The 27,189-nt window shown below is 41.3% G+C and overlaps 1 protein-coding gene across 3 annotated transcripts in view; it reads right to left on the bottom strand.

Annotated features, from left to right (window-relative positions):
• Window positions 1-26,926, bottom strand: part of pcsk5b (proprotein convertase subtilisin/kexin type 5b) — a 201,042-nt gene extending 174,116 nt beyond the window's left edge. For all 3 annotated transcript variants that reach the window (XM_042333710.1, XM_042333712.1, XM_042333715.1), the window contains exons 1-2: window positions 26,686-26,926; window positions 9,339-9,443 (exon numbers count right to left, since the gene is read on the bottom strand). In XM_042333710.1, the coding sequence (XP_042189644.1) occupies window positions 9,339-9,443; window positions 26,686-26,871 (291 nt within the window). In that variant the 5' untranslated portion in view covers window positions 26,872-26,926. The remainder of the gene's footprint in view (window positions 1-9,338; window positions 9,444-26,685) is intronic.
• Between the last annotated feature and the right edge of the window lie 263 nt (window positions 26,927-27,189).

Below are 27,189 nucleotides of genomic sequence, written 5' to 3' on the forward strand. Positions count from 1 at the left end.
CCTCCACTGATAGTGTGAGCGAGATAGTACCTGAATGCACTTACAAAATGGTGGGGAAACAATGATGCAAAACATGCTCCACTACTCCTCCCCAACCAAACCCTTCCTAGCTCAGGGAATATTGATCCTAATGAGTGCCCAAGGTAGCTCCTAATCTGGTTAGTGCAGTAAATACAGTACAGGCCTTTCACCCACTGAGCCATGAAAACAAAATCAAGATTTGATTTTAAATTTAGCCATCATACCAGGACTCGAAAAAATCACAGCTTTGGGAAATTTTACAATCAAGAACACAGAATTGCATTAGTAATTTCTAATTTATTTAAAAGTTGGTGGTCCCTTGTTAGTATCACCACTGAGCAGCAAGGATTCAATATTTAGCCCCAGTATCCCTAACCTAGTAGCTAGATTGGGCAGGAAAATTTAAAGAGTTCCACTACTATATTATTAGATTATAGTGTATTTCCGATCTTGGCTTAATTTGTCACTACCAATAGTCTTCATGCTGTCGATATCCCAGCCACATTTATTTATACATATGCCAAATGCACCACTCTGGATAACTCATCACTGAGACCTTTACCCTTGGAGCAACGAGTTATCTGGTGTGTTCTGTAATTCAATGTAGCGCTGAATGGTGGAAATTTTTTAAAAATGTTTATAAAATTATTGCACTGGCATTTACTAATCTGCATTTATGCAATGCTCCCCAGAAAGGGGAGCTGAGGTTAAGGAAAAAATTAAGCGAAAACGGGGGAAAAAAAATACAACTGCTTTCTAAGTACAGGAGGAATAAGGATATGGTTACAAAACAACTTTTCTATGAACAAAGTAGCCAGTATAACTAAACAAGCACTCTTTAGATTACTTAAAACCTGGCTAATGTTTGCATAAATGTGATTCACTTGAAGAGATTGTGAGCGATAGCTGTGACGAAGAAGCGCCCACAGCAACTGCTGGAGTCAGAACCACATAAAAGCAACAGAAACCTTTGAGTAATGAATTTGCTAGTTTGTACGGCTTGAAAGATGAGGCCAGGAACTTTGCTGCCAGATTCCTGGGAGTCACTGTACACACTATAGTGCAGCTTCAGCCAAGAGCAGCCACTTTGAGCACTGGATATTTCACACCCTGGTACTCTATCTCACATGAACACTCAGACTCATCCACTATATTTTTTTTGAATGCGCCCAGTCAGTTGTAGGCACCCACAAAATACACAGTCAATCCGCTTTACAATATATTCGGTTGAGAGATTTGAGACGCCTAATGACATGATAAGGCACTAAATCAAATGTAAGTTATTATTTTCATCTTCAAGTCTATTTGTGGGGCATTGCTCTGTGCAAATTGGTTGCCGTGTTCTTCTACTAAACACAGTTATTACACAGTATTTCCTGCAAAATGTTTTGAGACATCCTCCCAATGTGAAACGTGCTGCATTAAATATAAGGAATAATTAATTGAATGTTGTCTAATTTTATCTCGTGAAATGTGGTGTATCACTTAAAAATGATAGTTTGGACTAAAAATACATTGAAATAAAATTCAAGCTGTCGCTACTTCAACAGTAGCAACTTGTATCATCTTAATGTCTTTTGTGTGCAAAAAACAGTGCTTGAGGAACGCATTAACCTTAGAACAGGGTAAGGAAAGGTGATCAATTTATCTGCTCCATCAAAAAAGCGGTTTGGATTAACACATCCCTTCAGCCTATCTGATCTCATCGTTCCAGAATACCCATCCTACCATCTTCCCATCACAGTATCAAGTTTGTTTTTAAAAATGATTCCAGTACCTGGGCATCAACCACTCTTCCTGTTAACCAGTTGTTAATTACCCTCTGGGTAAAGAAATAATTCCCGATATCTATCATCCAATTACCCTTTGCAACTCTAAACCCATGTTCTCTTGTTCTACTGCCTTTGTACATCCTAACATATTGTTCATTTTCAGTTCAATTTAACAGTCTTATACACCCCTTTCCTTTCAAGACTGAAGAACGCTAACTTGTCTGATCACTGCTTAAAGCTCAACTTTCCAAGGTTTGGATCATCCTCATCACTTTCCTCTGCATTGCATCTTGGGCCTTATCAACCTGTCCGCTCCCTCCGCTCCGGCCTGCTCCATGTCCCCCAGCCGGCCCGCCCCACCCCACCCTCGGCGGGTGGGCCTTCAGCCTCTCTGCCCCCACCCTCTGGAAATCCATCCCAAATTCCCTTCGCTCCCCTCCCTCCTTCAAAGCACGCCTCAAGATACTCTTCTTTGTCCATGCCTTCGGCCACCCTCCACCACCCCTGATCCCAACCCCCGCCCCACCCGCTTAATAATTCTCCTGCTGTTTGGACCACTTCTGCTTCTTCCCCTTCAGTCAATTCTGAATCCATGTCCACGTCTAATCAAAGATGTATGTTTTAATGGAGGTTTTTTTGGAGGCAGAGAGATAACACAAGGCAAAGTTGTGGTAACAGAGCTCAAGAGGTTTGTTGGGTGAAGGCTCAACAACCAATTCAGTGAAGTGGAAAGGAAGCAAGAGCCAACAGGTAGAAGACCAGTTGTTACAGACTGGAAAAGCTCTATAGATAGAGTGGAGCAAAACAATACACAGGTTTGTAGACCAGGAAAAGGATCTTGAACTTGATCCTTTATTGTTAAGTATGAAATATGAAACTTCTAGACTGAGCAAATGCTGAGTTTAATTGTCCAGTAATTTAATAGCCTTTGTTTCGTTTTCCTCTCCTTCTCCATTACCAATGTTAGATATAAGCAACCAAGACTTCATAAATGTTTTAATAACATTGGTTCTGCAACTTTTAGTTATAGAGCAAAGACAGCTATGAAACAGCTGTATGGAGAGATGCAACAACAATAATCATGAATCCCACTCGAGGGACTTTAATCCCACTTCAAGCACTCAGAGATGCCCCCCTGGGTAGAGGGAGCTACAATAAATAAAGCTGTTGCTGTTGTACGTTATTCACATAAAATCGGCAAGACCCAAAATAAAATGGAAAGACAGATGCTGGAAATTCCACAACACAGCAGTCAGCATCTGAAAAGAGAAAGAATCCTACAACAGAAACCTTTGGTGATGAGACCATATCCTCAACCAGTCTTCACATTAAGTAGTGCGCATCCACACACGCTCTTCATACAACTATTGTTCATTTAACAAGCTAAGTGCTGATAGGAACTGGAGAAAAATGCACAGTCCAAAGTTTGCAACCCCAATGAAGAAGACCAGACTACCGATAGAGGGTTCTGACCCCCACAGATGATTCGATAAACAGAGTTGTTTCAAAGTAATAAATGTAAATCACAATTTTTGTTTCTTACTGTTGAATCTTCCACCTCTCCCCTACCCCACCCACCCACCAATCTAGCCATCTCAGGAAGTGGGTGAAGTGGAATGAGCCAGTACTGTATAATAAAAAAAATTGCCAGCAAAAAGGTACTGAGAAACAGAACAAAAAATGACAACTAGTAACATTGGAGACAATCTTTACATTGTTTGAGGCAATAACCTGCCTTGTGAACTTTGCAACACCAAAGACAGGACTGCCAAGGGCAATACCACTGTAAGATGATTGAAAATGCATCACTAGGAGAGGGGGAAGACGGTGGAATGAAAAAGGAGAAAGAGCACTGTCCAACCAGAGGCAGGGAATCGTAACCTCTTCCACAAGTATCTTACTCTGATATAGAAAACACATGGCTTCATAAAACAGAGGGGTGGGAGGATATGGAGAATTTACATTTTCACACATTCCTCCTGATCAGTTTCAGTGGAGGTGCAGCACTCCATTCACTTCATGAAGGACCTGTGTACAACAGCAAGGTCAGCTTTTCAGGAACACGTGGTAATGTGCTCCCACCTCAGAGCAGTGTGCCCAGCCGAAAGCTCCAGACCAGAGCTTGAAACCACTCACATTTAGTGCCACAATAAAATACTTGTTTGTGGTCACTGTTTTCCTTCTGCTTTGGGGCTTTAGAGGAACATGTGCGTATCAGCCACTGACAGAAAATGCTGCTCTGTTAAGAGTATTTATTGACAGCCAAACAAATGTTTGATTGAGCAAGGAAGCATACACACATATCCAACAACAGTGCAAACAAACCCGCTTAAAGGGGCCTCTGTAATGCCAAAAGCTACAGCAAAACAAGCAGAGTGAATGGATCATAAAACATCAAACATTACACCGATTCAGAAAGAATGATTCTATACTCAGAAACCATACTCAGGGGATGTGGTGAATTCAGCCTAAGTCACAGATATCATTATTATGTAATGATACAAAAGTTAAAATTATAAACGCTTTTTTTAAAAAATTAACCAATCTAAGAACCTCTGTATTTATGATAAGATTTATTTGGGGGTAAAATTCTACCTGGATCTAGATTTATTCTATTAATATAGCATTGCTAAGTGCACAGAAATTTGGCAAATTCTTAAATGCAATCTTAATTTTGAAGCTGTTTTTCTGCAAGTTCTTTTAAGAACCACAGAAAACAATTCAAAAGGGAGACTGAATTCAGCAATTTACTAGATTTTGGATGTTCTGAGAGNAAAAAAAGTTTACAGATAAAGAGCTTCAAAATAAGGTCATATTTAAGAAGTTGCCAAATTCTAACTTTTGTGTTTTATTTTATGTGCATTGACCAGCATGGCAAAATACCCTGATTTCCCAGTTTGTTATTTACCATTGCAAAATAGCATGCAAATACGTGCACACAAGTGCTAGCAAATATGAGACAGACAAATATTGGCTTCAGTACCAGTTGTTTTGGTGGGTGGGTGGGTGGTGGGGGAAGGAAAGAAGAAAACTGAAGAGAAGAAAATATAAATTTAGCAAGGAAAAAGAAAAAGTGATTTTCTATCCACTGTTATTTTCTGGCACGAACAGAATGCATCAAGTGTGGACAGGATGGATCTCTGCAATAAAGCCCTCCTAATTCACAGACCTAGACATAGTAGTATTTTACTTCCATTTCTTTAAGAATAATGTAAGCTATTGAGAGACAACAGTGAGGCAATTCTGAATGAAGTGGGTACCTTTGCTATTAAGGTTAATGTACCATAAACCTATATAGAAAAGATATAGAAGAGAAAAGATTAATGTACTATTAACCTGACTAACCTATTACCACAGACATTGTCCTGTCGTCTTGGGCACATACTAAACATTGTGGTTAGGGCTTATCAGTGATCATGCTCGATTACAATTGAGGTTTGGGTATAATCTTAAACAGGAGAAAAGGAAAGAAGGCACACTTAACTCTCAAATATCCAAATAAGGATTAAAAGGCACGAGGCCTCTGCTGCAGAGAGTACAATTAAATACTGTGGAACATGTACTTAAAATTCCGGGACCCATAATTTTAGGAGGACTTGTGTAGCAATAAGCTCCTAAATGTAATGTGCTTTTTAATTAAAAGCTTGGTTTAAACGAGATGGCATTTTATGGATCAAAAAATCCAGATGGGAACAAGTCCAATTCTACATTGGAACGTTAAGTGCAGGAGCTGATAGAACAGACAATTTATGTGTTGAAGGACCACCCTTAATACAAAACATCCTGGGTGGACTTTATACAAGCAACGTTTTTTTTTCTATTCAGCTGCAAAAGAGCCATATATTCTCAGATCCAATTTGCACATTGGGTTAGTTGTTTGGATGATATTACTGCTCTTGGCCTCAGCATCCAGACTGGGGAACTCGGGGAAGGATGGGGTGAAAGAATGGGGCAGGGGTGGCTGGCGAAAAAGAGGAGAAACATGGTACCCACCCAATGACCTCCAGTCTTACTCTCGCTCTCTGAAACCACCACCACCAACCTTCCAAGCAAATGCATTTTTTGTTTCAAGTGGATAAGGCTCGCCTGACACTAATCAGCTAAACCTATTAATGTAGGTTCATAATCCTCATCCTCGCCTTCAAGACCCTCATGGCCTTGCTCCTTCCTACCTCTGTGACCTACTAACCCCATATCAACCCGTCTGCTCCGATCGCTTAGCAGGCTCTGGCTTACTCCATGTTACCCGCCCAGCTCACCATCGGCAATCGGGCCTCCAGCCTCTCTGCCTTTGGAACTCCATCCTACATTCCCTTTGCTCCCTCCCTTGCCTTCTCAAAACTCTCCACTTCATCCACACCTTCAGCCACCCTCCTACCGTCCCTGATCCCAGCCGCCCTGCTGAGGTCCAATTCGCTGACTGTCCAGTACCTTGGGACGTACTCCTCATAGGAAAGGCACTATACAAATGTAATTTTATATTGCATGTGCTCATGGTCTAGGCTAGCACATATGGTACAAGGAGACTGGCATCAACCACATGAAACCCAAATGAAGAGGGGGGTAGGAGAGAAAAAGAGGAAATCAGGAAAACTGACCAGGAAGTGATACTAAAGTCATGCCATCTGTAAACTTTTTCTAGACTGGACAAACCGAGTTTTCCCGAGAACAGAACGTTGAGCAGAAATCTATTAGAGGTATTTAAATCCTCTGCGAGGTTTGGAAAACGTACAGAGGAATTTCCACTGGCCAACGAGATGGTAACTAGAAAACACAGATTTAAGGTAATTACCAGAAAAGCAAAGAGATCAGTTCGATTTTTTTATTTTATTAAACACAGAGGACATGGAATTCCCTACCTGAAACTATGATTGAGGCAGAATCCACATTAGCTTTTAAGAGGGAATTACATAAATGTCTGAAAAGGATAAACATATAAAAAGATCTGGAGAAATGGACTAAAACAGTTAGCTCTTTCAGATACCCAGCACAGGCAGATTGGGCAAAATCCTCAGGCAAGACATAGGGAGAGGTGCTGCACAGACCACTGTCCTCCGCCCCTCCTGATACCAACCCCCAGCTCGGGTCCAAATCCTTGACTGTCCATCACCTTGGGATGACTTCCCAATGGGAAAGGCACTTTACAAATATAATTTGTTGTTGATGGCCACCTGTATATCAAATTTCCAAACACAGGAATTTCCATTTGTAGGCAGCATGTACAGAACTCTGGTTGGTTTGGATACTCTTAAGCAACGTGATGGATGTATTTCCGAATGCATCAAGAAAACCGACTAGCCAAAAAAAATCAGAGAAGTGACATGCAGACCACCTGAATATCAACTCAGTACCTGGATTTTAACTCTGCATTATCGATGCTTGCACTCGTTTTCTCATGTTGAAGTGATCCGCACAAGAAATTGTAAACTCCATTTTCGTTGTAATAGTACAGCCAAATAAAAACAATGATCATGAATGTGTGCAACATTAGTTCCAACAAGAAGTAAATTATTGTCATCAGTTAGCTATGGTCTGGAAACAAAAGATTAGAGCCATTTGAAGCTTAATATATGCATTCAGATCCCATTTATAGAGCCCACAAGTTGTTGCTCAGTGAAAGAAATGTGTATGGCTGTCTTCACACTGTGCATCTTAAGAGAAGAGATAACAAATGTAAATTGTAATGTTCTTTTGACAGTATGCACTTTAGGAGTGGGATAAGACTTGAAAAAAGTCACATCAGTAAATACCTAGATATGACTGTCTGCACTAACAGTGAATTTTCCAACAAGATCTTAAAGCAGAATGTTCTAGAAATTATAGGAATAGAAAGTACATGCAACATATTAGACTATGAAAGTTTAATGATACCGTTTATAAAAAAAACCTTGGGACTTATCCAAAGCACCTTGCAATGTTGGGATTAACTGGCAATGCTGTATTTCATTGTGGCTTTGCCAGGATGCCTTGCAAGATTCCTTTTGCACAATTTTCAAAATTGCTGCTTATACAGTCAATAGAGCTGTTGTGCATACCTTAGATTTACTACCTAAAACATATTTTTCACCATAACTACCACCCTGCCACTTTTCAGAACGGACAGCTATTTCCAATGAAAAATAAATAGAAAAAGAGTAATGGGCAGACGCACGCAGTGTCTTGGAATGATATGGGGGGGGGGGTGGTTTGGGGAGAGAGTGTGACAGATAAATTAGGATGGGGCAGTGCAGAGAAAAAGAGATTTCAATATCAAAAAGCTTTGGAATTCAGTTTTATAATAATTGCTCCATTGAGGCCTTTTTTTATTGTTAGCATACACTTAGCTCAAATAGAGGCAGACCAAAATCAAGTTGTATCAGAGAGGGGGAGACCATTTGCTGCAAACCTAAATGACTGTGATTTACTTTAAACCATTGTCTATAGTAGTTTGCACTGAGGAGCCCAGCCCACTCACATGCTGTACAAAGGTACACTGACCAATGCAAAGCGAGACTTGACACAATGCCTAACTTTCAGCACCTCAAAAAAAAACATAATCTCAAGGCTCACATTGAACTTTCACAGCTCACTGAGAAAAGTTGCTGTGGAAACATTCCACTTCAGTTTAGCTCAGCTTTGATTTAGGTTGCCTTGCCTTAAAAAAATTCTTTTTGGAATTTAACAATAATTAAATTGAAGGACATTTTACTTAATCTACACTTAGGTAAGTCAGATATGAATGCTTATTAGTAATAAATTCATACAATTTGTTCTATGGGAATGAATGCTAATTTCACAGCCCAATGGACCAATAGCAGCTCCAGGAAAGAATAAAAGCAACAAGGTGTGCAAATATACACCAACTGTCGAGATTGCTTTCTAGAATTTATATGGCAACAGTTTTTGATAAAAGGGGAATTCTGTGCTGTGCTTTATTCCTACAATAATTAGCTCAAAAACACAACCCCCACACATTGAAGGCTGGAACTCAAAATAAAGTTTAAAAGACATCTAGGGACCATTCAAATTTCACCTCCATTAGATTACAGGGTCTAATTTGTGGTATTTCTTAATAAGGAATCAGAGTAATACAGAAATAGGCCTCCTTCCAATAACTGTAAGTATGCCTTGCTGACCTGTAAACTCTGCACCAATGCTTCAATTTAATTCGGGTATGGAGTTAGGGGGATGCGAATTATACGCTAAAGGTACTTCATTACAAAATACTACAAATCTCAAATTAAACCTACAATATTTCAAATCTCTTCGCAAGGCAACTAATTTATTCTATCTAGTGCTCAGACTGACTTTAGTCTATCTAGCCCAATTGCATAGGTTTAACAAAAGACTCTCAACTCAATGTTGTTTCATTTCATAAAACAGCCCCTCAGAAAAACAGTTATCTGATAGCACACGTCAACTCTTCTGAGACCAGCACTGAATCAAAGAACATCTCTTGGTGTGAAATTTCCAATAAATAATGGAACACCAGTCTCAATGACAAAAGGTTGGTTATTCTCTGTAGGGAATGAGAGACAGTGGCACAGGACACTAAAGCCTCCTCACCTTTGGTTCCATTGAGATGAAGCTGTGCGATCCCCGACTGGATATCGTTGACCTTTTCATCGTTCTACTGTGGTAAAAGTGGTAGTAGTCTTTCAAGGAGCCAATCTGCAAGGGAAAAAAAGAAAGGCGTTTAAACACTGACCAGACTAGGTTTTAGCAAGTTTTTTCTCCAGTGCAGCTTATACATTATTTAGTTTCATTTGAGCCAAGTGATCAAGTGTCAATTTGTTCCTCAGGATCACCTTCCAACAAAAAAAAGCATGCAAAAGCAGCACAATACAAAATGCATCATTGTGCTTCCATGGGCTCGCTTAGCTTTGTAGAGTACGTAGTTGTAAAACCTTAAAATAAACAAAATTACTGTAAAAAACAAACAACGAGATGTAATCATTGCCTCCACATGAGCATTTCTTTAATAATAGCAAGTGATAACGACAGTCAGGATCCAGAATGCAGCTTTGTTTGGATGCAGTGAATGGTCAGCTGCTGTTCTCCACTATTAACAGCTGCAGACAGAAGTACCTCACACAGTGAAACTCATCAAAAAGACAATTTGTTCACAAACAAAAATACTTGAACATCAGGGCTTGAAATCTGTTAAACAAAAAAGCGGATGGTAAATTTCACATGATTTTGGTAAAGTGATACTTGTGTTCAGTTGAAAAGACAAGTTATATTCACCATACCAAGTTCAGCTTGAGTTAAATTGGTTTCATTTTGAATACGGTGTCCTCATCTGATGGAAATTATCTAAAGCTGTGTGCTCCCAGTGGGCACTATGCCATACAGTCTGGATGGATGCAGGTTAGAATTCAGAAACTGTGCAGAGTTCAGCCGCTCATCCAGGGCAAGAGTTTGTGCGTTACAAATAGCTTCAGCTCCCCTGGGGCAAGGGAGGGGAAATCAAAATAATTAGCCATCTCCTGCTTGCAAGGTTAAGACTTTATCCTAGGTGAGGTGTGCGATATAAATGAGTTGTGTGGCTGTCTGGCGAGACAGGATCAGACTAAACTGTAAGTTATCAACTTTCAACACAAGGAGATTTAAGCAAAATATCAAAAAAGCAACCTTTGCCTACGCTGTGGTCCAGTAGTAGGAAACAGGAGTCAGACAGAGGAAGAATCGAAGAAGAAATAACAACTTACATTTTTATAACACAGTATTATTCAGAAACTGTCTCAAAGCACTGTACTGTCAAATGTCATGACCTTTTCTACTGTAGGCAAATGCTGCGATCATTTGGAGTCCTGTGGTTCAGTGGCTAGAGCACTTGCCTCGCAAGCGAGAGACCTGGGTTCGACTCTCAGCAGGATGAAATGTTGGGCAAGTTTCCTTACTCCACACGCCTCTGTTTACCTCGCAGTAAGTAGGAACCCGGTTGTTAGTCGATTGACTGATCGCTTTTCCGGGGGTAATAAGTCCTTAAAAAAAAGTCACTCAATCCACAACTGTTTGTGGGACACTGCTGTGCGCAATTGGCTGCCGCGTTTCGTCAACATAATATATAGTCAATTCACATTACAGTATATTCTGTGACGTGCTTTGAGACGTTTCGAAGATGTGATAAGGCATTATATCAATGCAAGGATTATTATTATTTTGTGCACAGCGAGATTCCACAGCCAATCAGGAGGTGAACGTTCAATTAATCTTGAGGATTTTTGACCAGGAGAAACCCGTTTTACTTTCCATTACGGAAAGTATCAAAAATTTTAACATCCATTTGAATAGCAGGCAGATGGGACTTTGTTTCTACATCTCATTCCCAAGACAGCAGAGTATTCAATAATAATAACAATAATACAATAACATCCAATCCAGATAGGATCCAGAGAAATTATTTCCTCTGGTACGGGAATCCAGAACAGGAAACCTAATTTGTTAGGTCAGATAACGGATATGGGGCAAGAGCAGGTAACTAGACTTGAGATAGAGATCAGCCATGATCTTATAAAACAGCAGAACAGGCTTGAGGCGCTGAAAAGCCTACTCCTGTTTCTGTTACTGCATTTCCATTTGGTAAGAGTAAAGAATGAATGAAGAAAAGCAAAATGTAAAACTTTCTGGCACTTAAAGCGCCTGGAAAAAAATTGATATGCTCCCCTTCACACTGAGGAATGCTGCATTGTAGAGTTAGAAGTTGGATAAGAATAGCCAATCATGCAAAGCCATTCACTTTATAAGCACAGTACATGCTGTGATAATAGTGCACATCTTAGAAACATTGGAACGAATATCGGAGTAATAGTGGTACAGGATTTATTCATTCGGCTGGAGTGAATTCTAATTTCACAGCCCAATGGTGCAATAATGTGAACTGAGTTTTTTTTAAAAAAACAAGTTTTCTCTAGTTTAAAATAAATAGATGCCTGGTTCAGCAATGATCTTAGTGCATGAGGGAGAGGGAATCCAAGCCAGCCCTGGCTGAGAGACACAAGACAAGGTCTTGCAGTCTCCAGATTCCAGTGCTGTGGGAGCTGCTGAGTTTATATTGCTAGCCAGTTTCCACAGCACAAACAAAACAATGGACATTTACAGCTGCTCTTCATTCGCCAACAAATGCTACACTTCATAGTAAAACCCTGTGCAACACGTCTCAAAGATGTAATAAAGTGCTACATAGTCATCAAATGACTTTTATTCATTTTTTTGTGTACTTTATAACTGTCTGGTCACAGTTCCTTCCTATGACTGTTGACCTATGCTTCTTAGCCTACTAACTGCCCAAAAAACCCATGGCTACCTCATACAACAAGCGCAGCCCACCCATGTGTCCTCATCAGAAGCAACACAACCTCCGAGGGACACCTGGAGAAATCACCTCTTTAAGAAGATCTCAACCCCTCTGAAAGAATCAGCATCATATTTACTCTAACTGTGCTGGATTCAATTAGAGCCATTAAGGTGGAGTCTTCACAGCTATTTCAGAACAATGGAGTCAAAGACGAGGCATTTTGCAAAGCCTTGGGAAAGATCATTGCCTCAGAAAAGCAATTATCATGTTTTTGAATCATTTCAGGCTATGTTACAGGACAGAGCAGCACGGAACTATGAGTACCATTAAGTCACAAGGTCTAGTTTACAAAGGGGCCCCAGCAGAAAGATAAGATAGAGACAAACAGTAACCCGAGCAATGCCACACACTGCAGATTAAAGATTGCCAACTATTTGAATTCCAGGAACGGGGTGGGGGGTTGGGTGCCAAACACATTTTATTTAATATTTGCAAAGTAAAGTAGTAATTTTATAAAACTATTAGACTTGGCTAACATCAAACTAAAGGATCTGAATCTCAAAGAATACCAATAATAATCCCATTTGATATAGCGCTTTATCACATCTCAAAGCGCTTTACAGAATATACTGTAAGTGAATGGACTACATTTTGTGGGTGAAACGCAGCAGCCAATTGCGTACAGCAGTGACCCACAAATAATTGTGGATTAAGTGACCAATTATTTATTTTTTTTGAAAGATTATTACTGCCAGAAAAGTGATCCGCCAATTGACTAACAACCGGGTTCCTACTTACTGCCAGGTAAACAGAGCCTGTGGAGTAAGGAAACTTGCCCAACGTTTTGCCCCGTCCGGGAATCGAACCCAGGTCCTCTTGCTTGCTAGTCGAGTGCTCTAACCACTAAGCTACAAGATTCCACAATGAAGAGTAAGAGGAAGATGAAGTTGATGAGGAAGATGAAGGTGATGAAGATGAGAAAATTGTTCAGGTCTCCACCGTGTTGAGCACAGGGCTGGTGGTGCCCGGATGGGCACCGACTTGTGGTGCTTGTTCAGGTAGGGCTTGAGGACGAAGATCTTGTGGCAGCGCTTGGAGCTGAAGTGCTTGAAGGCCGAGGGCGTCAGCATGTGGGCGCGCAGGTTGGAGCGGTCAACGATAGACTTGTTGCATTGTGCGCAGCCGAAGGGCTTCTCCCCAGTGTGCGAGTGCATGTGGCCCTGCAGCAGCCATGGCCGCCTGAAGGCTTTGCCGCAAGCCCCACATATGTGCCGCAGGTCGTGGGTCAGCAGATGCATGGCCACACCGGCATGGACACATAGACCATGCCACATTTCGGGCATTTGCGCCCCAGTTTGCCATCCAGGCTGCGGTGGGTCCGCATGTGGAGGCTCAGGTTGGACGAAATGGCATGGGTCTTGAATACACCACAAAGCATATCAGATGCGCAGGGAACAATCAGACAAGTATCAAAAGCAGATGGAGAGATAAACGCATCGGTGGGAACACTCAGCAGGTCAGGCAGTATCTATGGAGAAAGGAAAGTGATTTGACATTTCAGGTCAAAGACCTTCATTAGTTCTGATGAAAGGTCATCAAATTGAAATGTCAAATCACCTTTCTTTTATTTTTAAGTAGTTATGAATGTAATATTCCAGGACTATGTTACACATCATTACAACATCACCTTTAAGTTGTGATTATATTTGTTTAAAATATAGGACTTCCAGAAATCCAAATAGACATTATATGTCAAATCGAGGATGGAAAATGTTGTGTACTATTTGCCAAGATGAATATAACCACAAATCTACTACAAATTTTATTTTTTCAAAATCAGAAGCTCAGCGAAAGGCCATGGCCATATAGCACAGCACATTTAGTTGGTCAGCTGGGTGTCTGACACATGCAGAAACCCATCACCACGCTTAAGTGTATCCAAACCAAGCTGAGATTTGATTCCCACCTACATATGGAAATTCCAGAGACAGATTATTGGAATGGAATGCACACTCTCTCCCTGGAGGGACGCATCCTGCTTATCTAATTCTGGAAGGTATTAGGCGCAAGTTGGCAAGAACCAAAGCTTGGGGACCCCAGAGTGCGTGTGGAGTTATTGCTGGAGTCTAACCAGCTAAAACCGCATAGCTTGCCATTGACATTCCTATCTGGCAAGCTTTCCCACTGTTTCTCCAACTAGGAATACCCAACCCATTAGAGCTTTGGCTTGCAGGGTTAACAGCAGCTGAGTGGGAAGACTCCCAGCACCCAGTGACTGATCTGCCCTTCCGGGTCCTGCCAATGAGCCAGGCTGTCTGTGCAATCATCAGAGTGCCCTGGAGTACTGCAGATCAAAAGCGAACTACCAATATGTAAGCGCCATTTAACATCCACCTGAACAGGCATACAGGCCTTAGTTTAGCATCTCATTCAAAGGCTAGCACCTTCAACAATGCAGCACAACCCCAGTACTACACTGGCATGTCAGCCTAAACTGTAAACCTCCTGATGTGGGGTTTGAATCCACAGGGAGAGTAAGATTAATTTCAAGTTTTCATGCCATTCGAAGGAACAATGACCATGAAATAGTTGAATCTCAGCTTGTGAGATTCATCAATGAAGGCAATTTACCAATCCCACCAGTTATTCTGGTCTTTTTCTCCCCCCCATTCCAAACTGATCAACAAAATCTCAAATAACAATAAGGGTAAGTTCCCATTGTATTGTTGTTAAGGTGGGAAAGGTGGCAAGTCAGAAAAATATAGCATTTGGCAAGCTTCCATAGATATTTGAGAAAAGTTCAAGTCTTATACAAATGTGAATTTTAAAAATTTGAAACTTTTGGCACAAAAGAGGAAGCCTTACATCATGGCTTTGAGCTCATAATCTGGGCTGACACTTTTTCTTCAAGAACCTCACCCATTCTTGTCCCAGCACATCCATATCTGTGATCTTCTACCCCACTCTTCTGCTTACCCAATTCAGGCCTACCACATATCCTGCCTTCCTCCAGATCACCATTGATGCTGGAGGCTTCAGCTACTGCACCCCTAACTTCTGCAATTCCCTTCCTCTATCCCTACATCCTGCCTTCTCTCCAACTTTAAATCCTGCCTAAAAACATACAGTACTTCTTTGTGCTTATTGTTACATCCCCACCCCACCCCCCCCCCCCTTCTGAGAATCTGGCTCCAACTTTATGAAATGCATCAAGATGTCATCCTTCTTGAAGGGCAACATAAGATTGTAGATGGTTGAAATTGTTTTGAGGGAACAGTAAATTGTCGCAGGCAGAAAAATTAGATAGCATAAAATATTTGCTGCATTAGTTCCTCTGATTACTCAGTGTGCTACGCAATGGGGAACTCAGCCAGACTACAAAGGTTTACCAGGTTCAATCCTTTCAGCACATTGGTTGATTTCATCATGGGAGGGGATGAATAGTCAAGAGCTTCTGCATCCAATTGACATCCATCACTTCCAATTGGAAGTACATATAGATACCATTGGATTCTTCAAGGTGTGATGCTTCACCAACATAAGTTAGACAGTCTGCTAACCAATCATTGTTTCAGGTTCATGTCACTTGGGCGATGTAGAAGAGGCTGTGAGTCACCATGAATCTCACCTCAAAAGATTTAGTTTGAAAGAAACACACAGAATGTGTATTTTTCTTTCGGATTTGGTTGTAAAGCAACACAAAAGAAGGTAAGACTCAGAATAACCAGTTGCAGGATTGCTGGCACACACACAAAAACAGAAGGTAAAGCTATATAGAATCAACTCTACATTTGGGTTGGTCAAAATCTAGCTACAGGATAAACATGCTAATTTCACCAATAGGTGATAGTATCCAAATACCAAGAACTATTCTAAATGTGTTTTGAAGCACAAACAATTGGATCATTGTTCAGTAAATTAATAATGCTCTGGATATTACACAGGGAGTTGGTTTTGGTGTCTCCCAAACATTGATTGAATGAGCCGCTCATCATTAAGGCTGTTTTCTTAAGTGAGGTGCAGACTTTTGGACAAGACATTAAAATAGGTCATGGCTGCCGATTCAAGAGGATATTAAAGATCACATGCCATTATTCAAAAAACAGAAGAGATTTTCTCCCAATGTCCTGGTTGACAATCCGCTAGATAAAATTGGTCATTCACATTTTGACTGTTTGTGGGATATTGCTGTGTGTAAATTGGCTGATGCATATAAATGCAATCACTACATTTTACAATAAATCTTAAGTGCCTCAAGACTTTGCACAAAATGATAAAGTACTATATCAACTAATCAAATGCAAGGATTATTATGAATTCATATCATTAGGCATTAAGCCTACAGAGAATGATGTACAATATAATCTAGTACTAGTTAATAATGCATCAACTTTTACTTTAGAATTCTTTGGCCTTTTTACTGAAAAAGATTGGAATGTCAAATCTACATACTGGATTTCACGCCAGTTAATACAGTATGTGTAAAGGAAGAACAAGTGCATACCAAGTTGGCAAGTAATAACAGATCTTGTGACATGAAGAATTGATCAACAGACTTTTGTTCCATGCTGGAGGCATTATCACCCCTCCCAACTTATTTAATCAAGCAGTAGCACCTAATGACAGATTTCTTTTTGCAAACTAGGTTTTGGAAGGAAAGCTACATGGAAGAGTTTGTACTCATCAGTCCAGATCAGACTTATTTGGGTAGCTATGTCAGACAGCAACATGTAAATTATCGAGAAGTGAAAATACAGACTTAGTTTCAGCTAAATACATACGACACACATCAATGCTATACTGCAAACATCATGGATCAAATAGCAGATGCAGTCTGTGTGTGTATATACAGTTTGCACGTTTTCAATCACCTCTGTGTAATTTGGCAATGAAACAGGAACCCATCTACAATTTGAATCATTTCTAAAAATGTTCTTACTATTTGGCCAAAAGCAATTTGTTCTTTTACCACTTAAATGAAAAACGATAGATACTGATATAAAGTAGAATGAGAGCAAAAACACATATTAAATACAAAACCCCAAGAGGATTCAACATTTTGTTTTCTCATACAACCAGAACATTCAGCAAAAGGGAAATGGCTAGATTCCCAAAACAACGGAACCCAGCACACAAATGCAGGTAGAAGATGACATTATGTATTCTGAATGAAGACCTAAATCATAATGTGAGCTGAATATTTTTTCCATTTTACTTATGATTTTGAATCTTGTAACTACCTGCAATAATCGCACATCTTATCTTGTTTTTTCAGCTTCTAATTATTTTGGGACTATAGTACTGCCAACTGAACACTTCCATTTGTTGTACCCAGAGTCAGGTTAGCAACCAAGCTCCTACTGTACTATTCCAGCCATGCACTTCCAACATGCACTATTCTAGCATCACTGTAGACTTACTCAAGTAGAGAATTTCCAACACCACCTACTTAGGTGCGACTGAACAGTGCTGCCAATTAATAATACCAATTGCACATTTTGAATCCATCAGGACTCAACTTCCTAGAATTCTAATCCGCATCATAATTCAATACTGAACGTCTAGGACACTATCCTGATCTGCATGACTCCTAGCCAAGGTAAAATACAATGGGATCAACTCCAGAACATTAGGTTGGGAAATATTATCAGCATATTCTAGAATGAATCATAAGATTTTTGTTCCCTGCTTGATACTTCTGAAATATCAGTGTTGATCCCCTGGGCAGAATGACTTAAATTTCCTAATTAAATGATGCACTGGTATCCAGGTTGACTGGATGCCATTTACTTTATAACAACTTTATTAGTTATATTCAAATAGGTATTGTAAAGAAAAATGGGCAATGAATACAAAGGCATCAGTAGGCACATGGTTTGATACCAGAAATGTAGTGCTGAATTTATCGTCAAATTAAATTCATTCCCAGGCTGCCAGAATAATTCTGGATCATATTCTATAAATGAAGCACTTCTATACCATTTCTACTACCCAGGAAATAATTTTTCAATGAAGTTCAGCACGCTTGTGCCTTGATGCATGAAAAATTAAAAATGCATATTTATACTGCAGAGACCCTTGAAACCAAAGAGAAAGAAACCGACATTTTGCTGGCCTCAAGAGACTTGCTAAATTCAACAACTTGCATTTATATAGTGTCCCTCATGCAGGGCGGCATCTCAATAGTGCTTTATAATTATTATTATTATAATTATAATAGCAGGGCACAGTGCCAAGCAGGAGTAGGTGCTCATAGTTACTAAAATCACTGAATGTTCTCTTCCAGCGAAGAAATAGGTGCTGGTAGCAATATTTGGATTGCCGTGGGCAGCTTGGATGGGTAGTACTTCTCCTGCAGGCAGCACAAAAAGCTATCTAATCAGGTGGGTCTCAGTCTTAGACAACCAACTCTGCTTCAATCAGTGAACCTAATGTAGTCAATGTGGTACAATATTGTAAATTTGGGGAGAGGGGAGAACACAAAGAAAAGGTTACTTCCATTTTTAAGCAAAAAAATCGCATAATAAAGACAACGGAAATCTCCCTTGCCTCAATATATTTCTCATTCTTATCATAAAACTTGCAAATAGATTGATTAGTTTTCATTGGAACACAGCAACTAATAAAGCTCATCAAATCTCTTCAGAATAGTGAAAGATTATTCTCATTGCTCTAAAAGAACAGTAACCGGAAGGTAGGGGTGGGGGAAATGCTCAAGATTGCCACTGGAAGAGCAAAGGAGGTTAGAAGGAAGTTTTTCAAGTGGAGGGTTATTAGAACATTTAGTCATAAATTGCTACTAACGCAAGACCATACCATGTAAAAGGGAATTAGATAAACATGTGAAGAGGAACGATATAGAAGGTTGTGGGAGGGAATAGGGATTAGAGTAATTAACCATTGGAGGAGGGAGAACCAGCATGGGCTCAATGGCCCGAATGATCTCCTTCTGTGATGTTATTGCAAAAGATTTTGTGTGTTATAATAGTGCTTTACACACAAGATCAGTGCAATCCTCCAAAGGATCCCACTAGCATTTTCCGACTTGGTTAATGATCCAAGAAGTCACAGCTATGGAAAATTCTTCCTCAGTCAGATTCTTTTATAATTCCTTTGGACATTGGCATAAGGTGTACCTTTCTGAATGATTAATGACAGAGTGGGCTGATGAGTAATATGCCTGGTTATACATTAAAGCCACTATTAAGAGAGCCTCTCAATTTCTTGGGAAAATGCACTGCCCAGTGTAGTACTGAGACATTTAGAGCAGGACCAGCTTAGAGTTATTTAGTCTCAACCAAGATCCTTCACCTGGTTGGAATCCAGTGATTTCTCTGAAAAGAATTTGTGTGCAAAAAAAACAAAAACAGGATGAAGCTTAGTTATGCTTCATCCCAGGTTAAAAAAAAATCTGACATTAATAGTCGCTTGGGTGAAGGACCAGAAACCTGCCATTACTAACAGGACCACACCCCAGAAGGTGTCAGGGTTATCAGAAGGGGAAAACTATCTGGATCACAAGGAGAATGTTTAATAAGCAAGTTATGAAGCCTTCATGTTGGTTATTTGCTCTTTTTGAACATTTATTCATGTATTTTTAATTTCAACTAATCAATAATTTCAGTTTCTTGAAACTCACCCAACTCCCTTTAATTTAATTACATAAGAGACGAAAAAAAACCAAGGTCCATCGAGTTCGCCTTCCACTTCCTTGCAGTCACATATGTCCCGAGCTACCTATGTACTATATCCCATAATATTATTTCCTAAAAGAAAACTCTAATCTGGGTTTGAAAGAATCAAAACTTCCTACTTCAACCGTCTCCCTGTTCCACAGGTTCACTATTCGCTCACTCAAATAGTGTTTGTGTAGATTTCTTCTGAATTTACCCCCTTGAATCTCAGGCCATGTTCTCTGGTTTTACTATTCTGGACAAGTTACAACAGCCTGTCATGATCTATAATGTTTAGCCATTTTAGAATCTTAAAGACAGCGATCATGTCTCCTCTCAATCTTCTCTTCTCCAGTGAACATGCCAATTCACTTAGTCGCTCCTCATCGTCCAGTCCTTCCAATCATTTTTGTTGCGCTCCTCTATATCTTCTCGATTTCTCCAATATCCTTTTTGTACTGCGGCGACCAGAACTGTACACAGTACTCTAAGCATGCAGTTTATAAAGTGGCAGGATTACCCCACTATTTCAACTTGCTATTGATCTTTTGATACATCCCAATATCTGGTTTGCTTTATTCACTGCCACAGAGCATTGTTGGGAGAGCCTCAATTTATTGTCAATCAGGACCCCCAGGTCCTTTTCATTTTCCATAAATATTATTTTCCTTCTGTTCAAATAATAGTCCATTCCAGGATTTTTTGTTCCCATGTGAAGTACTTTACATTTCTCCACATTGAATTTCAATTGCCACCAATTTGCCCAATTCCAAAGTATGTTCAAATCCCCCTGTGGCCCATCTTGTTCATCTTAGCAAACTACCACCTTCATTAAATTGGTGTCACCTGCAAACTTAGCCACTGTGCTTGTGACTCCCAGTTCCAAATCATTTATAACGTTCACTTAATTGTTCTGTCCATGCAATGATTTTTTTTCCCCCCAAAGGATGACAAAGGGCACTGTTATGTCAAGATGAAAAGCCTGCATGTCGAACTGTAGGGAAACACCATTAAAATTCACACCGCAGCAATTTTCATGTCAAGGTCAACAACTTGCCTATCTCAAACCAATTCAAAAATCAAACCTTCAGACAAAATGTTCTTAGAAGGGAAGTGATTGCAAAGGAAAACAAGTTATCTTATCAGGGTATGAATACCGCAAACATTTGTCAGACAGGCTCAGTTGGTAGGAAGCTCACTTCTGTCAGAAAGTTGTGGATTCAAGCCTAACACAGTACTTGTACACACATAATCTAACTTGATAATTCAATGCAGCGCTAGGCATGCGTTGTATTGTTGGAGGTATCATCCTTTGGATGAGACATTAAAGCCATCTGTCTGTTCAAGGGGATGTCAAAGATCCTGTGGCACTTCTCAAAACAGAAGGGAGTTTGCGGAATTCTTCTGACTAACAATCCCCCAAATTACATTTTAAAAGTGATCATTCATTTCATGGCTATTTGTGCCACTCTTCTGTGCAAATGCACTATCGGGTTTGCGCACAAATACATAATCACTACACTTCACAGTAAATCCTACGAAGCACTTTGAGACTTCTTCCCGACATGAAAGGCTAGATACCGATTGGATTATCCAAGGATTATTATTGTTATCCTTCCCAGCTGTATTTTTAAAACTTGTGATAATAGCTGAGATTGCTAAATATAGAATTAAAAAGCCTGAACTAGGATCAAACTTGAGACCTTCCTGATTGGTTTGTATTACACAACTACCATACAAGGCAATGAGTGTATTTATGTGGAGTCCTGTAGCTCAGTGGTTAGAGCACTCGCTTTGCAAGTGAGAGACCTGAGTTCAATTCCAGGCAGAGCGAAACCTTGGGCAAGTTTCCTTACTCCACACGCCTAATAATAATCCCTTCAAAAACCAAAAACAATAATTAATTGGTCATTTTCAATCTACGACTGTTTGTGGGACATTGCTGTGCGCAATTGGCTGCCGCGTTCGCCCACAAATATACAGTCAATTCACTTTGCAGTATGTTCTGTGAAGCGCTTTGGGACGTCTTCCCGACGTGAAAAGCGCTATATCAAATGCAAGGATTATTATTATTATTATTATCCACTGGGCCATCAGGAGAAAGCACATTTCTACCCTTCTGTGTGAGTTAATAGAGTAAGATGGGGTAGATGTGGGTATACTGCAATCGGTCTCACTGTCCCTTGGTTGGGGAGAAAAGATGTTAGAACAGAATCCTCCTGAAACACACAATAGTCATGGTGTCTTCTTCAGAAATCGCTCTCCAGCCATCGCTGTTCAAATTGGCACGTGGCTGGAATCATACTGGGTTGTTATGGTCCACACAATCCAATAACCTACCAACAATCATTGTCCTCGTGAAGAACAACCCCTTTGCCAAACATTGTTAGACTGTTGGCATCAGCAGAAGCATATCTTCAGAGTAACGGTCATCAACTTTAAAAAGGAAACATTCTTACAAAGGTGGATCTGATGACTAGTCTACTACTGCAGTTATATTACCACCCCTAATTGGAGGACATTTTTATTTTATTGAATTATTTGTACTGCAGACCTATTACAGTACAAATAAATAATAATCCTTTCATTTGATATGGCAACTAATCACATTGTTGAAGTGCCTCAAAGCACTTCACAAGCTTCTACCTTGAAGTGCAGTGACTGTGTATTTGTAGCCGAACACGACAGCCGATTTCCGCACAGCAATGTCCCAAAGCAACCGGTGAATGATCAATCTTATCTGGTGGATTGTCGGCCAGGACGCCATGAGAAATCTCTTTTCAAATAGTGCCAAGGAATCTTTGTAACATTCACTTGAACAGGCAGACAGAGCTTTGGTGTAATGTCTCATCCGAAGGAGAAAAAGTTTGCATTTTCTTGTGCAAAACACAAGTTTACCCCAACCTCGTGCAGGTGTAAGCCATACATGCCAGAAGATTGAGGGCTTAGTTCATAGTCTGCTGAGCCAGCTGAGCTCAGCAATAGTGGCAATATAAATGGCCTCAACACTACCTTAGGATTGATAGCCTGAGTTCCCTGCTCCCACTCAGTAGGCCCATTGGAAAGGGCACGGTGATAATTATAATACTTGCATTTGATATAGTGCCTTATCACATCGACATATCTTAAAGCAGTTCACAGAATACACTGTAAAGTGTAATGGCTGTGTTTTGTGGGCGACGCATGGCAGCACAATTGCACACAGCAGTGTCCCACAAACAGTGGTGGAGTAAGTGTCCACTTTTTTTTAATATATAATTTTTGTTGAAGGGATTATTATCCCTGGAAAGCAATCTGCCAATCGACTAACACCTGGGTTCCTACTTACTGTTAGGTAAACAGAAGCGTGTTGTGTGAAATAAGGAAACTTGCCTAAGATTTCGCCCTACCTGCCCAGGAATCGAACCCGGGTCCTCTTGCTTGTGAGGTGAATGGGATAAACACTATGCTACAAGACTCCACTATGGATGGAGGGAGTGCTGCAGGCAGGTGGGTGACAGATTGGGAGTCAGGAGAACAGGACAGGCTTGTGATGTTTACATTGATAAACCAGTCCTGGCTGCCTCGGTTTACACATGAAGAATGTTTACTTCAGTGAGATATAGGATTGAAGATCTGCCAATGCTTACAGAACATTACACCAGCAATAGTCACCCTCTTAGTGAGATGAGGAGAGAAAAATCGGCAACAAAAATAAGGCACTTCCACTTTCCAAACTGACAAGAGGCAAGATGGAAGAAAAGGTTATAGATTTTTTTTAATGAAAAGTGTAAGGGGCAAAACATTTTTTATTTTTTTAAAAATACAATGAAAGATTGAAGGTGAGTAAGAGACATGGGCAAAACATTTTTCATCATGTCTATGGAGAGGAAGATTGTATTGAATCCTTATCTGTGCTAAGTTAGCTGTTCTCAAACAGGGCAGTATTCATGGAACTACAGTTGGCCTCGGCACTCCTGGGTTAAGGAATTGGTGTGGGTGGGAGAAATAAAATCAGGCTTTGTCAGATTCCTGATCTCTAAACAATAGATCCTTGCTAAAGGTGTCTGAGTGATGACAGGAACCTGCTCAGCTGTAATGCTCTCCATGCCCACTAAAACTTACTGACAAACCTCACACACAAGTAGCAAGTTATGGAAAGGTGCCTTGCACATGTGGAATCATATCCCTATAGGAGAAAGAATGGGACAAAATTGGTGTGTGTGGAGGGAGACAGAAAGTAGCAATGATTTTCTTAATGTAGCTTTATAATTGTGGCCATAATGAGCTGCAGATATCTGTCAATTTATGGGTTAAATACACAAGGCAAAACATCAAATTCAACATGTATAAAAATAATGGACCCGAGGCAGAGAACAGAAGTGATCTTCATAATAATAACATTTGATATAGCACTTTTCACATCTTCTAGACGTCTCAAAGCGCTTCACTGAATATACCGTAAAATGAATTGACTGTATATTTGTGGGCAAAACGCAGCAGCCAATTGCGCACAGAGTGTCCCACAAACAGTCGTGGATTGAAGTGACCAATTTATTATTGTTTTTTCTTGAGGGATTATTATCAGGCGTGTGGAGTAAGGAAGCTTACCCAAGGTTTCGCCCTGCCAGGAATCGAACCCAGGTCTTTCGCTTGCAAGACAAGTGCTCTAACCACTGAGCTACAGGACTCTGATGACTTAAGTATGAGAAGGAAGAAAGGTTTATCGATAATAAATAAGACCAATGTACAATATTTAGTGGAGGATCGATTGATTGATTAGGTTCATGGTCAAACTTGTGACACAATTAATCTTTCTCTCTCTCCCCCCCTCGTCCACATTACAAACCGAGTTGAAAACTAGGTTTTGCATCGATTTCCAAAAAAAAAATGTTAACAGCAATTTTAGGGTGAAAAATATAAATTACATTTAAAGGATCGACCTCGAAGAGTGAGAGCAGGGGAAAGTGGTGAGCCCCAGACAGGAGGGCGCTTTACTGAGTGCTAATAATAATAAACATTATTAATAATGATATCATAGCTATCATAGTCCACTCTCTCTCATTGCCAAACAGAGAGGGAAGCACATTCGTGAACGTTTAAACAGAGAGGAATAGATCTTATCCTCTTGATGTCCCAGCTCTGACTCTAACTGAGAGCAGCTCCTGGAATACCAGTCGGTGAGCATCCACACACACACACACACACACACAGACACACACACACAGAGAGACATCCCCACACACATAGACACACACACACACACAGAGAGACATCCCCACACACATAGACACACACACACACACAGACACACACACACACACAGAGACATCCCCACACACACAGAGACATCCCCACACACATAGACACACACACGCAGACACACACACAGAGAGACATCCCCACACACATAGACACACACACGCAGACACACACACAGAGAGACATCCCCACACACACACAGACACACACACACACACACACACAGAGACATCCCCACACACATAGACACACAGACACAAACACACAGAGACATCCCCACACACACAGAGACATCCCCACACACACACACAGACACACACACACAGAGACATCCCCACACACACACAGACACACACACACAGAGACATCCCCACACACACACACACAGAGACATCCCCACACACAGAGACATCCCCACACACATAGACACACACACACACACAGACATCCCCACACACAGAGACATCCCCACACACAGAGACACACACACACACACATAGACACACACACACACACCGCGATCTGTGATCTGTCCATCAGACAGACCGGTAACTCAGTCAGTGCATCTCCCACACCCCCTCCATCGCCTCTCTCCGGTTTGATGCAGAACCTTGTCCGGACCCTGAGCAACACTTACAGGGCTGCTCCGAGAGGGGGGGGGGGGGGGGAGCACACCTGCCCCGCACCAAACTTGCCTCTCCACCTGAAAGCATTTGCGGCTGCACTGCTACAACCTCCCAAACTCCCTGCACCCCCCCCCCCCCCCCCCCCACACACACACACACAGTGAACCGCAAAGACTTCATTGCAATAAAGACGTTTTGTTGGGACGATTCGCGTGTGGTACTTCCATTTGGAAATAACCCTTTTATATATATATATATAAATAAATAAATAAATCAATAAAAACACACACACACACACGTAAATACTCGAGAGCTGAGTGTAGAGACACGTCTCTGACTGTTCACAAAACCGAACGATTGCAATTAAAAAAAAGGGGAGGGGGGGGGGGGGGAGAAAAGACTGTCACAGCAGAAGGGGGGGGGGGGGGTTGGGGGGCAGTTGTTAGCCACAACTTCAAATAGATTAGCAGTGAATGTGCAGAACAGAACTGTCTTAAATCTACTGAGAGGAGGAGGAGGAAGGAGGAGAGTGAGAGAGACACAGAGAGAAATAAATGTCCCCACACACACACACCACACACACACACACACCACACACACACACCCACACACACACACCACACACACACCCCACACCACACACACACCCCCCCCACACACACACCCCCCCCACCACACCCCCACACACCACACCCCCACACACACCCACACACACCCCCCCACACACACCCCCCCACACACACCCCCACACACACACCCACACACCACACACCCACACACCCACCCCACACACACACACCCACACACCACACACACACCCACACACACACCCCACACCCCCCCCACACACACACCCACACCCCCCCCACACACACACCCACACCCCCCCCACACACACACCCACACACACCCCCCCCCCCCCCCACACACCCACACACCCACACGTTAACCTGTGTCCAGACTGAGAGGCACTGCACACAGCACAGCACAGGACAGATGTCGTCGAGCGCTGAGCCCGAGCTGTCGGGATAGTGGGAATGCGCAGAAAAGGAATGGCATCGCGCATCGCTCACCTGTCCCAAGTTGTTATATCCGTATTTAGAGGCTATCGTGTCGGCTTCCTCCACTCCTCCGTTTATCCGCACAGCCCAGTGATTCGTGTAGGTCAGGGTCCTGGAGAAGGGGAGCAAAACCCCCACAAACACCGCCAGGGAGAAGAAGACCCGATCCCGGCTCCTCCAGGTCACTGTTCCACCCATGTTGGGGTTTTTTTATTTTTTTTTTTAAAAAAATAATAAAAAGTCCAGATTTCCCACCTTTTTTTTTTTGTCCCGTCCTCACCCCCCACCACCACCACCACCACCACCACCCACCCCAAAAAAAAAGAAGCACAACACACAGAGACACAGACACAGACACACACACACACACACACAAATAAATGCACTTTCCTGGACAATTTCAGTCAGGGAAACTAAAGCTGGTCTCTCCTCCCTGTTTGAACAAACTCCGCAACAAGCACGACCTCTGCTTCTCGTGAAGCTTTCCGTGGTGGGTGGGTGGGTGAGGTAGGTTTT

The sequence above is a fragment of the Callorhinchus milii genome, unplaced genomic scaffold (assembly GCF_018977255.1).
Source record: "Callorhinchus milii isolate IMCB2004 unplaced genomic scaffold, IMCB_Cmil_1.0 Scaffold1, whole genome shotgun sequence".
Lineage (NCBI taxonomy): Eukaryota > Metazoa > Chordata > Chondrichthyes > Chimaeriformes > Callorhinchidae > Callorhinchus > Callorhinchus milii.